The sequence below is a fragment of the Odontesthes bonariensis genome, chromosome 1 (genome assembly GCF_027942865.1).
Source record: "Odontesthes bonariensis isolate fOdoBon6 chromosome 1, fOdoBon6.hap1, whole genome shotgun sequence".
In the NCBI taxonomy this organism is placed as follows: domain Eukaryota; kingdom Metazoa; phylum Chordata; class Actinopteri; order Atheriniformes; family Atherinopsidae; genus Odontesthes; species Odontesthes bonariensis.
The window spans coordinates 1,545,485-1,558,321 of NC_134506.1; the positions used below are offsets into that span (position 1 = coordinate 1,545,485).

Consider the following 12,837-nt stretch of genomic DNA (forward strand, 5'->3'; position numbering starts at 1 on the left):
AGCACCTTACAGTCCTGACTGGAATCACAGTGTCCCTACAGAAGTTAATGTAGTCTGTGATGGTGCTGACCCTCCTGTCCATGTCAATGTCCATTTCATCTTCCTCCAGCAGTACAGCCTAGTCTGTGACATCAAAGCATCACTCGCCTCTGGTGACCACTTCCTGAAAGATCTGGTAGTAACAGGAAGTCTTTGTACACACGGTCTGTATGTGGGTTGTAGATAGACCATGCTGTGATCAGATCTACCCAGTGGTGGAAGAGACACTGGCCTGTAAGCCTCCTTCACGTTAGCATAGAACAGATCTAATGTCCTTTCTCCATGAGTTGGACAGTCCACATACTGTACAAAGCCAGTCAGGCAGGAGGATAGAGAGACGTGGTTGAAATCCCCTGTGATTGCAATGAATGCCTCAGGATGCTGGGTCTGTATCCTAGCAACGGCGTGCGTCATGGATGACGTCACATGCCGTTGTAGGTGCCGCCCTCGGTGGAATGTAAACGACGATGACGACTGTGTATGGGAACTCTCTGGGCGCATAGAATGCACTGAAACCAACTGACAGCAGTTCGATGTCTGGACAACAAACCCTCTCCTTAACGGTTACATTGCGTGACATGACGTGTCGAACGTGTCATGATTATGCCTGTTCAACACCATTTACAAAGATCCCACAGAATCTGGACCCAGACCAAAGAGGTATGTTGGTGTAGGTCTTGGATTTCCTCACGCCGTCGCTGAACGAGGGCTTTAACCGTTGCAGGGAGGGCAAGTCTGCCTGGGGCAGCTGTTTTTAAAACTGTCATGATTATGTCTGGTTGTGGTGTTTTTTGATGGTGCTGGGTCGCAGGTTGGGCTGAGCAGGCTGCAGAAGCTTTCACCCCCGAAAGGGTACTGAAAGGGTGTGGCATGGGTACCTTAAACGAATAATCCTCTTTGGAATGCCATGTTTTTAGCAGTCCTCCTATTTTGTGCATAACTGTTTACAGACCACCCAAACCCTGCTCCTCTTTTCTTTCATTTATCATTACAACTTTTGATACAGTTATTATTTTAGGAGATTTTAATTTACACATGGACAATCAATCAAACACATCTGCTAAAACAGAAAGTACAGGGAATGTCGGCGCAGGCCGGTGACGTAGAGATAGCAGCATCCATAGCAACCACCTAACAACGGTAGAAAACGTTTTATTCTTACGTTTTTTTAAGGAGATACTAAAATATTCGGCGAAACTAATAAAACGAAAGATCGTCTACATTCCCTTAACAAAGATTATGAAAATATTATGCATAGTTCTCGCTAGAAATGTCATCGAAATGCAGATGCTTTCTTAAAATGTTATGCTTTTCACAGAAAATAGGCCGACAGTCGACCATTTTTCTTTTTTCGCTGAGGGAAACTTGATAGTCACGTGACCTGGTTGCAAGGCAATGTAAATGAATCGGCCAAATAAAACGTAGTATTGTCACAATTTTGGGGGCCAAATTGTGACATTACTACGTTTTCCCTTGTGGACCAATGTAGCTATTACACAATTTGCTGTGAGACTGGGTTGTGGTTTTGGGTTACTGACATATTTGGCCATGCTTTTAGAAATGAAACATTGGGATGGATGCCGTTTCTCCTAATCAGACCATGGTTTGCTCATAAAGATTGGCAATTGTCAATGTTGTTTTCTGGATACCACCCAGAGAGTCTGCAGTTGCAGTATGACCTTGGGCTAAACACACTATCACTGGTTAGATTTGGCTGGGGTCCAGGGAAAATTATGGAACAGTATGAACAGTATTTGGGCAAATTACACACAAAGATATAACATTAATTTCAGAGAATTAATTAATCAATTAATTTCTCTGATTGTGTAACTGGTTATCATTGGTTTCTATAAGAAGCAGTGGTCCTAAAAACATTGGTGACGATCCTAAAAAAAGCTCCTAAAAAAATAACAAAAGTACGATTACACAAACAAACACACTTGTAAACATGCACAAATAGAAAAGTGACATACGGAGGGTTATCGCATTTTCTCTGTCTGAACAGGACTCCAGTTCCACAGGTCCTACTGCACAAGCTCCACTGACTCCATGGACTCCAGTCACCATCCACATGTTGAGGGATGGGGGTCTTACTTACACAGTCTCCTGCTCTGCACCACTAACACACAAAAAAACTATTTCAAAAACAATTCACACACTTTTAGGCAAATCATAATATTTTATCAGAACATATTACCTTGTGATACATCAAGAATAGAACAGAACAAAATAGAATATAAATCTATGAAGGAAAATTATATGGTTGTGATGATATTAATAAAATCTACAATTTATTTCCCCCAAAGGGATAAAGTTGTAACTTGAAGAATGTTATGTAGGTGAAACAATCCTACCTTGTCTGTTCCACACTCTGTTCCTTCCAGAGGAGGATCTAGCTTCGTCTTACAGGGTGGATGTCCCTCTACTAAACACCACAGGCCAGCACACATTAGGTGCTGAAAAAACACCAGAGACGCAGAGAATATAAAAGATATATCGTTACCAAAATACTGTACTGACATGTTAAAATCATTACTAGTTTTGGTCAGTAAAGCAGCAGCACTGATTTGCAAATAATGTATTGTACCATTCTTTTGAGAAAACACAAGTGACAAGGGCAAAACACAATTTCCATTAATTAGGATTCAACTTTGACCATAAAACATTGAATAAAAATTAACTGAAAATTAAATGTAAAAATATTGTATTTATCCCAAATGACCAACAGAATCTCTCCGTATTTACTGTAGTGTAGTTGTGTGTAGTTGACAAAGCCTTACACTGACCACACTCCATTGTTTCAACATGTTATGTAGAAAGTGCTCAGTGTTCTTCTTTATGTTATCTTACTTGTGCAGCATTCTTCTTTGTACAATCAGCTCAAAGGGCTCCAGAGCCAGATTTGCTCTGGAACCAGTCTACCCAAGAGGGGTTGGACTCTCTTCCACTCTGGAGTTGCCCGCGGTGAGAGGCGTAGAGCAGGTGTGGGCATACTTATTGCCCCCCGGCTGTGCGCCTGTACATTGGGGTTTACCCCGGTAGACGAGAGGGTAGCCTCCCTCCGCCTTAGGGTGGGGGGACGGGTCCTGACTGTTGTTTGTGCTTATGCACCGAACAGCAGTTGAGAGTACCCACACTTTTTGGAGTCCCTGGAGGAGGCACTGGAGAGTGCTCCTCCGGGAGACTCCCTCGTCCTGCTGGGGGACTTCAATGCTCACGTGGGCAATGACAGTGAGACCTGGAAGGGCGTGATTGGGAGGAACGGCCCCCCCGATCTGAATCAGAGTGGTGTTTTGTTATTGGACTTCTGTGCTCGTCAAGGACTGTCCATAACGAACACCATGTTCAGGCATAAGGGTGTCCATATGTGCACTTGGCACCAGGACACCCTAGGCCGCAGCTTGATGATCGACTTTGTGGTCGTATCGTCGGACTTGCGGCCGTATGTCCTGGACACTCGGGTGAAGAGAGCGGCGGAGCTGTCAACTGATCACCACCTGGTGGTGAGTTGGCTCCGCTGGTGGGGGAGGAAGCCGGTCAGACCTGGCCACGCTAGGGTGTCTGGACACAGGCGTGGTCACGCAGCTGATCAAGGAAACCTGGGAGAACAAGGGGAACCTGGTGGTGCTGTGGTTGGACCTCAAAAACGCCTATGGGTCAATACCCCACAAACTGGTTGAGGAGGCCCTGCGCCGGCACCACATCCCAGACAAGTTTAGTGACCTCATTCTGAACTACTACAATAGTTTCAGTTTGAGTTTCTGCTGGGTCTACAACATCAGACTGGCACAATCTTGAGAAGGGGATCATTACTTTTTTTAAGATTAAGATTAAGATTAAGATAATTTATTTGTCATGTATACACACAAAATTTGTCCTCCGCTTTTAACCCATCCAGGTTGGCACCTGTTGACACACATATGCACATGCACATGCACAGGGTCACACACTCATAGAGACAGATGCCAACCTGGAGCAGGGGGCAGCCGTTCGCAGCGCCCGGGGAGCATGGGGGTACAGTGTGTAACACCGCATTATGTAATAACGCCGCATTATGTAATAATGTAATAAATTTGCACGCCATTATGTAATAACTGCCGCATTTTGTAATAATCTGCCGCATTATGTAATAAACTTCTTGAACGCAATATGTAATACATTTTGCCGCATTATGTAATAAGTTATTACATATTGTGGTTGTTACTACATAATGCGGGTGTTGCAATTTTCTTTTTAGCAAAATGTAACAGTTGGTGCATTATGTAATAACCAACCGAAATTGACATTTTCATTGATTAAAAACAGCATGATAATGTGTATTTTACTCAAAAATAATAATTAAGAGGACAGTATGTCAACTATTGCTCAGCTTACATTGTAACAATCCACCTTTTAACTTTGGTTGTGCTCATTTAAACGTACAAGGGGTTATTTTCAATTCATATTTGCAGTTAGATTAGTCATGAGATCAAGTTTGGAGGTAAGTGCTTCTGATAGTTAACCAATTTAGAAAATTGTCAACTAAATCTCTGTCTATGCTCAAGCAGCAGTAAAGAAAAGACATACAACACCAAATAATTAAACATGGGCTGTGCACAACAGCACCATGTAGTCTAGCCTATTCAATAAAGGTCATGTTCCATGTAACCTTAACCTTCCTTCATAATGCATATTTCCAATAACACCTACAGTAATAGTACCTGCATTAATGAAGCACTGGCAGTGTCACAAAATTATACTAAGTATTATTCTGACACAAAAATGTAGGATAGCCTATATCATGCAAACCCAGAGTAAGAGACAAAAAATAGTTGCAGAACAAATGACTGATGTCGAACAGTTAATTATTTCAAATTATTTATTCTCTGAAGCCCAATACTATACCATCCTGTAGAGGTACAGACGTCATGGATGAGCAATGTGTTATGAACAGCAAATATTATGGCAATCTTTGATAATAGGCCTAATATCTCAATCAACTAAATGAAAAACAATCCAGCCACAGCATAGAGCCTAACACACACACAATGAAACTGTAGTGGATAATAAAGTGGAAACGTAAAATTTAACAATGTTCTAGACCTATTACAGGCCATGGCACACATATAACCACACAACTAACCCATCTAAAAATCTACATTTGAACTAGGGAGACTCAAGAAAATCTACCTACAATGCAAAACAAAATATAGCCCTAAGGTTTCCAAAAAATGTCCTTGATTTTAAGATGACCATGGCCAATGTGCTTTATCAGAAGCCAGGCCATCATCCACCTGCTATTTTGGCTGAATAGCTCCCTCAGTCTAATAGCAAGACCACTACTGTGTCCAGCGGATTTATAGAGCCTCAATATGCTTATGGAATTGTCATGATCATAATCCAAGTTTAGGGTGTCAGCTAAAGTTTCTCTAATGTAGATTTGCGGATGGAACGGATCTGCAAGATCTCGAAAAAGTTTAGAAACTCTATTAAATGCCCAGAGCATTGAGGAGTCTGCATTAAGGGTCAACTGGATGATAAATGACAGCAATTCTGTAGGCAAGATGGGTGTGCCATGCATTCTGTTTTCTGCATCATTATCTGGAGGTCCACACAACTGGACATCATCTTGGTCTCGTTGAGCATCATCGTTGGACTGATCATCTAGATGGACATCATTTTGGGGTTCATCTAGTTGGGAATCATTGTGAGGTTCATTCAGTGTGGCATCATCGTGTGGTCCATCAGTTAGAGTTTCATAAGCCGCTTTCGGACAGACAGTTCTAAGAAAGTAGTTATCAGAACTACCCTCCTCGAATTTCGTTCTGATAACTATCCTTCCCCAGCGGAACTGTTTCAGTCTGCATTCGCACATGAGTCGGGACTTGATAGGGACTGATGCGCCGCGCGCAGCCGTCTGCTTCAGTGACGTGTTAGCCGTTAGCCGTTTAGCGCTACATTCAAACACAAAACAAAACGGTAAAAGTAAGGAGAGTAGAAAAAACACCACCAAGAAGCTAATATGGAGAGCGGGGAGGCCATCGTGTTTATGGTCTGCATGATGGTGATATTAATCATGGACAATCACATCAGGCGTCTAATATCGAGGCTGGAAGAGCTCACAGAGAGAGTCAGGAGATACTTTTTTATTTCATGAAGGAAGAAAGGAGAGCAGAGCGCTGCAGACAAATGAGACCAGTGTAAGTTTAACTTATTAAACACCCGCTGGTTGTGTCTGTGTCATATGAGGAGACATTTCAGCCGTGATAGCATGACATGGGGCGTAGCTACCGACCACCACACACCTACGTCAGATGCGTTCTATAGAACCATGAAAAGACCCGACCTCGGAGAAGGAGCTAAATAGTTATAGGAACTAAGGGAGAAAGCCCCGAGTTCCTGTATGTCCGAACACGGGAGAAAACGGCCCCGCGGATTAAAAGGTTATTAGAACTGCCAAAGGTTCCTACAGTCCGAAAGCGGCTATTGTCCGTGTTGTCGTTTGGTGTGAGTTCTTCATTTTCACTCTCTTGGTCTGATTCATTTTTATGTTGAATTATCCTTTCCCCCTGCTTCTAAGATGTTTTCAATAAATGAAGAGACTGATCCTTCCAGACTTAAGTAATGTTCTCCATGTCCTTTCAGCAATGTGTCCAAGGACTAACAAAGGACAACTGTCACAATATCTATTAGACTGTGATATAATGGAAGATGCATCAACACCTAGTGAGGAGACAACGAGAAACTGAACATTGAAAATCTCAGCAGCCCTTTGTAGAGTTATGTGGTCGCCATAGGTCCCACATTGTGACATACTATCCAAGTAGCCATCCCAGTCATTCCCATCAACAAAATTTAACAAAGGTGTTCCGTTTGCAGAAATCGGATTAGATCTGAGATCTTGAACTATTTCATCTCTTAAAATTTCTGCTGATCTGAATATTCTGTGTGTGGCTAGCAGATCAGATATGACTGAGAACTGGCAATTTCCGTCTGGTGCTGGGTCAAACCGTATCCTCAATTGCAATGACATGAATTCCTCCAGTCTGTCTCCATGTGTGTACGGTATCAAACATGGATGTAAAGGTTTTGCGGACTTTAAAGATTTAGAGCGTTTTCTTTCTTGTAATCGTGTTGTACTTGTCACATCAGACACAAATAACCATTTCACTTGCATTTTGGGGTCAACAGGGATCTGAAACTGAACTTTGTATTTTGAAAGCTTTACATTTCGTTTCACAACTGTGCCAGTCAATACCCGAAACCTTTTTGAAACTGGATGGGCACCATCATTTGTTTAGATGCATTTCTGATCATCCGATTATGACAGTGCTCAGTGGCTTTCTTTGCCTTTTTTCTCAGTATCCTCCGCTTAGCCTCAAAATTGTCTCGCTGTTTCAGGGAGGGTACATTTGGTTGTGGATTGTTTGCAGATTCCTTTCTGACAGTGGATGGAGACCCTGCTAAGGGATGCACGACTCTATTGCTTTTTCTCCCATAATAAACATCAAATGGAGACATCCAGCCTAACACTTCCTTAGGGTCTTCATTCATCACTCTTGAATTTTCTGGTAGATGCTTAACACAGTTAACCCCACCTTTCTGAAAATTCACCAGATCATACATAATCTTTTTTCTTAGTATTCTGTGTGACCTCTCTATCTTGCCTTGGCTTTGGGGATGGTATGGGGAACTCTCTATTATTCTAACTTGCATGGATTCCATCAGCCTTCGAACTGCTCCTTTAAATTCTGCCCCTCGGTCGTGTTGCAAAACTTTGAGATGGCCATGTTCCAAGTAAATATCATGAAGATGTTTTGCAATCTCTGCACTCTCTTTGCCCTTTAGTGGTCTCAGCCATACATAGCGGCTAAACACATCAATTACCGTCATAATGTATCGATATGTAGAACTACCATGACTAATTTTCATTTTCCCCATATCCAGGAGGTCAACCTGATGGTGATCCTGTACCTCTTTGGCCCTGATGGGTCTAGGAATGGGTTTGTTTGCAAACCTAGCCTTATGAAGTTGGTAGATTTTGGATCGTTCCAGGGCCTTTTGAATCTTTCGTTCACTGATGCCTGAATATTGCTCATTCATTCATTTATTTAACTTACTGGCACCTGATACCTTCGTGTCATCCAGACCATTTTTAACCCTTTTGCCAACTTCAGATGTTCTAGTGACTGGTTTTCTGGCACACAATAATGTGTAACCATCTTTGCTGAGCGAATATATATCTCTTTTCATCCACAGCCTCACTAAAGCATTTTTTTTAGCTCTTGTCCATTCAGCTACAGGTACAGTGCAGGTCAGCAGAGTGGTAAATAGAAGATCTGTGGGGGGAGGAAGTCATAATTAAATAGGGAATGTTCTACTGAATATATATTCCATGGTAATACTAATTCTTAATAAGCTCTAATATGGCGTTACCAATGTGGGAATGTGCCCTATTAATTTTTTATTTCTGTTTTGTTAATAATAATAATAATAATAATAATAATTATAATAATAATAATGCATAGAATGCAGCTCAAAGTGCTTTACATCTGGGACATTTAATACAATAATAGATGAAAATAACAATAGTAGACGAATATAAAAATAACAACAACAATAATAATAATAATAATAAGAAGAAGAATAATAATAACAATGATATATTTGGAGGCTAACACAGCAAGTTAGCCTTAGTAATAGCATGTTTAGTCTAGGCTACTAGTCTGTTAGCCTACTGCTAATTCTTTAAAATAGTCAAATGTACAAAAAGGTATCCTTACTCAACTTCAACTTACTCATAAATGACTCAATAAACTCAATAAACATGGACCTATTAAAAATATTTTGCATTGTTCCTATCAATAGATTCAAATGTGTAAGAGAGAAGGAAATAAAGACAAGGAAAACAGATTATATTATTGGCTAAGTTAGCCAACCATAAGCTAAGCTAACACATATTAGCATAAAAGGTTTTCTTTTCATGTTCATTGAGGACACAGTATCTCGGTCTAAATTCTGCTTAGTTTGTAGTACAATCAAAAAAAAAAAAATCATAGATAATAACTTACGTACATTGCCTTTCCACTAGCGGGCCAAGCCTAGCCAGTGATAGACCCAAAGAACATTGATAAAATTCACTTTATTATTCTGCAGTTCCATTGTGTGATCAGTGTGTTGGGCTGTATGTTGCAACTGTATTGTTTTTCATTTAGTTGCTTAAATATTTAATTGCACCGTTAAATTAATACTTATTTGTAAGCATTCATTTTGAGTAAAATACACATTATTTTTAGCCTGGGAATTCCCATGCTGCTTTGCGCTCGATTTCATTCTCACTGCAAAGTCAGCCTGGAAACCACCGCCCTTATTTTTGCCAGAGTTTGGGAACCAATCACAGAACGGGGGGGGGGGGGGGGGGGCAGCAAGACGATGACGACGTCTATGCGCTACACCGAAGCTTGTAGAGCGTTAATCCAACATGACAGCGGACACAACGTTACCGTTCAATGCAGCCTTAGAAAGTGTTTCGAAGTAGATTCACCCTAGGGTCATTTGAACCGTGACATCCAGCCAAGTAGCCCACCCGAAGTTTTTCCGATATTGGCTGAACATCAGCTGAGTTACCGAGTTATCCCGAATAGCTTAGTACAAGCGCTAACGGACCCTGGCAGTATCTCCAAAATTACCACACTAAAATCACATGTCATGACACCAAACTTCTACAGTTGTACAAATATGGTCTGTACTCACAAAACGATGCATTTGGAAGTTTGTACATAGTCCAGGAGTTTATTATTATCATCAACACAAGCCTAATAGCTTCTCTGCTGCTAAAGCTTCGTTGACGTCACTTCTGGGAGCTGGGAGCTTCAAAGTAAGATGAGGGTTGATCTACTACTGTAGACAACAAAGCAAGGCTGCTCAATTTCTCCATTATTAAAATAAATTCACAACTCTACAACATAAAAATTCATGTAGAATATAGCATATAGGCCTACTTTGTTGTCAATTTAAGTAGCTTAGAGCGCAAGTTTACTTTTATTTTCCATTTTTTTCTTCTTCCTCGTCGAATTTCTGTCGTCATCTGGTATAAGTGATACAATTGGCTATGAATTGACGTCATTTGATAGACATTCGTAGCGCCCAATAAACGGCTCTAGGCATTCGTAAACCAAGCCTCAAATATGAGAAAATGCACACCTAGTTCCCAGACCACCATCTCATCGAGATTGTGGACGCGTCAGCCAGGCTACATTATTTTGCTGTTTCAATGTAAATTTCGGTTGGTTCTTACATAATGCACCAATTGTTACATTTTGCTAAAAAAAACAATCGCAACACCCGCATTATGTAGTAACAACCGCAATATGTAATAACTTATTACATAATGCGGCAAAATGTATTACATATTGCGTTCAAGAAGTTTATTACATAATGCGGCAGATTATTACAAAATGCGGCAGTTATTACATAATGGCATGCAAATTTATTACATTATTACATAATGCGGTGTTACACGGTGCCTTGCTCAAGGGCACTACTGGATGCACCATTTCAGTGATCCTATTCGCACTTGCCATGAACATGCTGGTGAAGTCTGCAGAGGTCCAGTGCAGAGGTCCCCTCACCAAGTCCGGTGTCCGCCAGCCGCCTATTAGGGCCTTCATGGATGATCTGACGGTGACAACACCACACGTGCCAGGGAGCAGGTGGATCCTGAAGGGCCAGGAAGAGATGACCACCTGGGCTCGCATGTGCTTCAAGCTAGCAAAGTCCAGATCTCTGGTGTTGAAGAAAGGAAAGGTGACCAACAAGTTCCACTTCACACTGGGCACTACCCAGATACCATCAATCACTGAGAAACCAATGAAGAGCCTGGGAAAGGTGTTCAACTGCAGCCTGAAAGACACAGCAGCCATCCATGCAACCAACCTTGAACTGGAAGCCTGGCTAGCATCAGTGAACAAGTCTGGCCTACCTGACAAGTTCAAGGCCTGGGTTTACCAACACGGCATCCTCCCATGGATTCTCTGTCCCCTCTTGATCTATGAGGTTTCAATCTCCACCATCGAGGGCTTCGACATGAGAGTCAGCAAGTTTCTCTGGAAGTGATTGGGTCTACCTTGGAGCCTGAGCAGCATCATCCTGTATGGCCAGAACAACAAGCTGAAGCTCCCCATAAGCAGCCTGAATGATGAGTTCAAGGTGAGCCGTCCCAGGGAGGTGCTGCAATACAAAGAGTCAGACGATCCGAAGGTCTCCCAGGGTGGGAACGCGGTGAGGACAGAACGGAGGTGGAGGGCAGCTGAGGCTGTGTGAGTGGCTGAGTCATGGCTATGGCACAGGACACTGGGAGCAGTGACTCATGGAAGAGCTGGCCTGGGCAGTGGCACAACATCTCACTATGACATGACACAGGGGAAGAACAGGAGATCACTGGTGCAGCAAGAGGAGGAGTGGGCCAGCAAAATGGTTGGAATGTGGCAGCAGGGAGATTGGACAAGATGGGAGGATGCAGAGTCTCATGGGTGGAAAGCAGAGCCCTATCGCGTACGATTCCTGATCTGGGCTGTCTACGATGTAAATTCCCAAGCCCATCCAACCTGTTCTGCTGGGTATTGGTGGAGTCACCAGCCTGCAACCTCTGTCTGAAAAGGGGGACCCTAGAACACATCCTCAGCTGCTGTTTCGGAATTGGCCACTGCAAGCGCCTCCGCCTAGTGAAGAACACCACTGCTTTCATCTGGGCTGGAGAGACGCCATCATCAGCTGCCAGGGCCACCTCTTCGGGCCTGATTGCAACAGCACAAGACTGGGAGTTGAAAGTTGACATGGGGAAGCAACTGAAATTCCCAGAAACTGTTGCCACTACAACACTGCGGCCCAACATGCTACTCATCTCAGAGACCTCTAAGCAAATTGTTCTCCTTGAACTCAACGTACCCTGGGAGGACCGTATCGAGGAGGCCAATGAGAGGAAGAGGGAAAAATACGCTGATCTGGTTAGAGTGCCGGAACAACTGGTGGCGAGCGCGGTATGAGCCCATTGAGGTGGGATACAGAGGGTTCGCTGGCCAGTCTCTCTGCAGGGCCTACAACATCCTGGGTATCATAGGGGCCAGTAAGCGAAGGGCAATCAAGGAGGTCACTTAGGCAGCAGAAGTTGCCTCAAGGTGGCTGTGGATAAGGAGAGGAGAACCGTGGGTGGGGTAGCGCTACCTTGACACAAGATGGGGCCCGATCAACCCCAGCTGGGTCGCCTGGGTGAGAGTGTTTGAAAGAACCGAAACACTCAGTGACCCCAGGTCATCACTTTTTTATGACTTGTATTTTATTAGTTTTCCATAAAGAAAAAATACACAACATAGCATGTGCCAATACGATATTTAAGATGACTTAATAAAAAGAAAATTAAATAAAAATAAATAAATAAAAAATAAGATAAAATAAAAATATTAAAAAAAATAATAAAAAAAGGGGAACTGCCCTACCCACAGAAACATTTAAATAATTATAGCATAACAGTATATTCAGATCATCAAATTAAGTTTGAGCAGGAAATGCCATTTAACCCACATATGAAAAGTAATGGGACCAGTTTTTGTTGTACTCATTAATTCTATTTAGCAATCTGTATGATAGTCTTTCCAAGGCAGCAAGTTTGCCCAGAGATCTACACCAATAAGTCAGAGAGGGGATAGATGGACCCTTCCACTCTCCCACCAACAGCTTTCTCCCCAGCATAACAGCTGTCTACACCCATTGCGACAGGGAGGAGGGCAAGTGAACCAGTGATGACGAGTCCCCGAGAATATA

The 12,837-nt window shown here is 42.5% G+C and overlaps 1 protein-coding gene across 2 annotated transcripts in view; it reads right to left on the reverse strand.

Moving 5' to 3' along the window:
- adamts17 (ADAM metallopeptidase with thrombospondin type 1 motif, 17) overlaps nt 1-12,837 on the reverse strand; it is a 224,415-nt gene that overhangs the window by 114,343 nt on the left and 97,235 nt on the right. For both annotated transcript variants that reach the window (XM_075458750.1, XM_075459484.1), the window contains 2 exons: nt 2,394-2,495; nt 2,013-2,158 (listed from right to left, as the gene is read on the reverse strand). In XM_075458750.1, the coding sequence (XP_075314865.1) occupies nt 2,013-2,158; nt 2,394-2,495 (248 nt within the window). The remainder of the gene's footprint in view (nt 1-2,012; nt 2,159-2,393; nt 2,496-12,837) is intronic.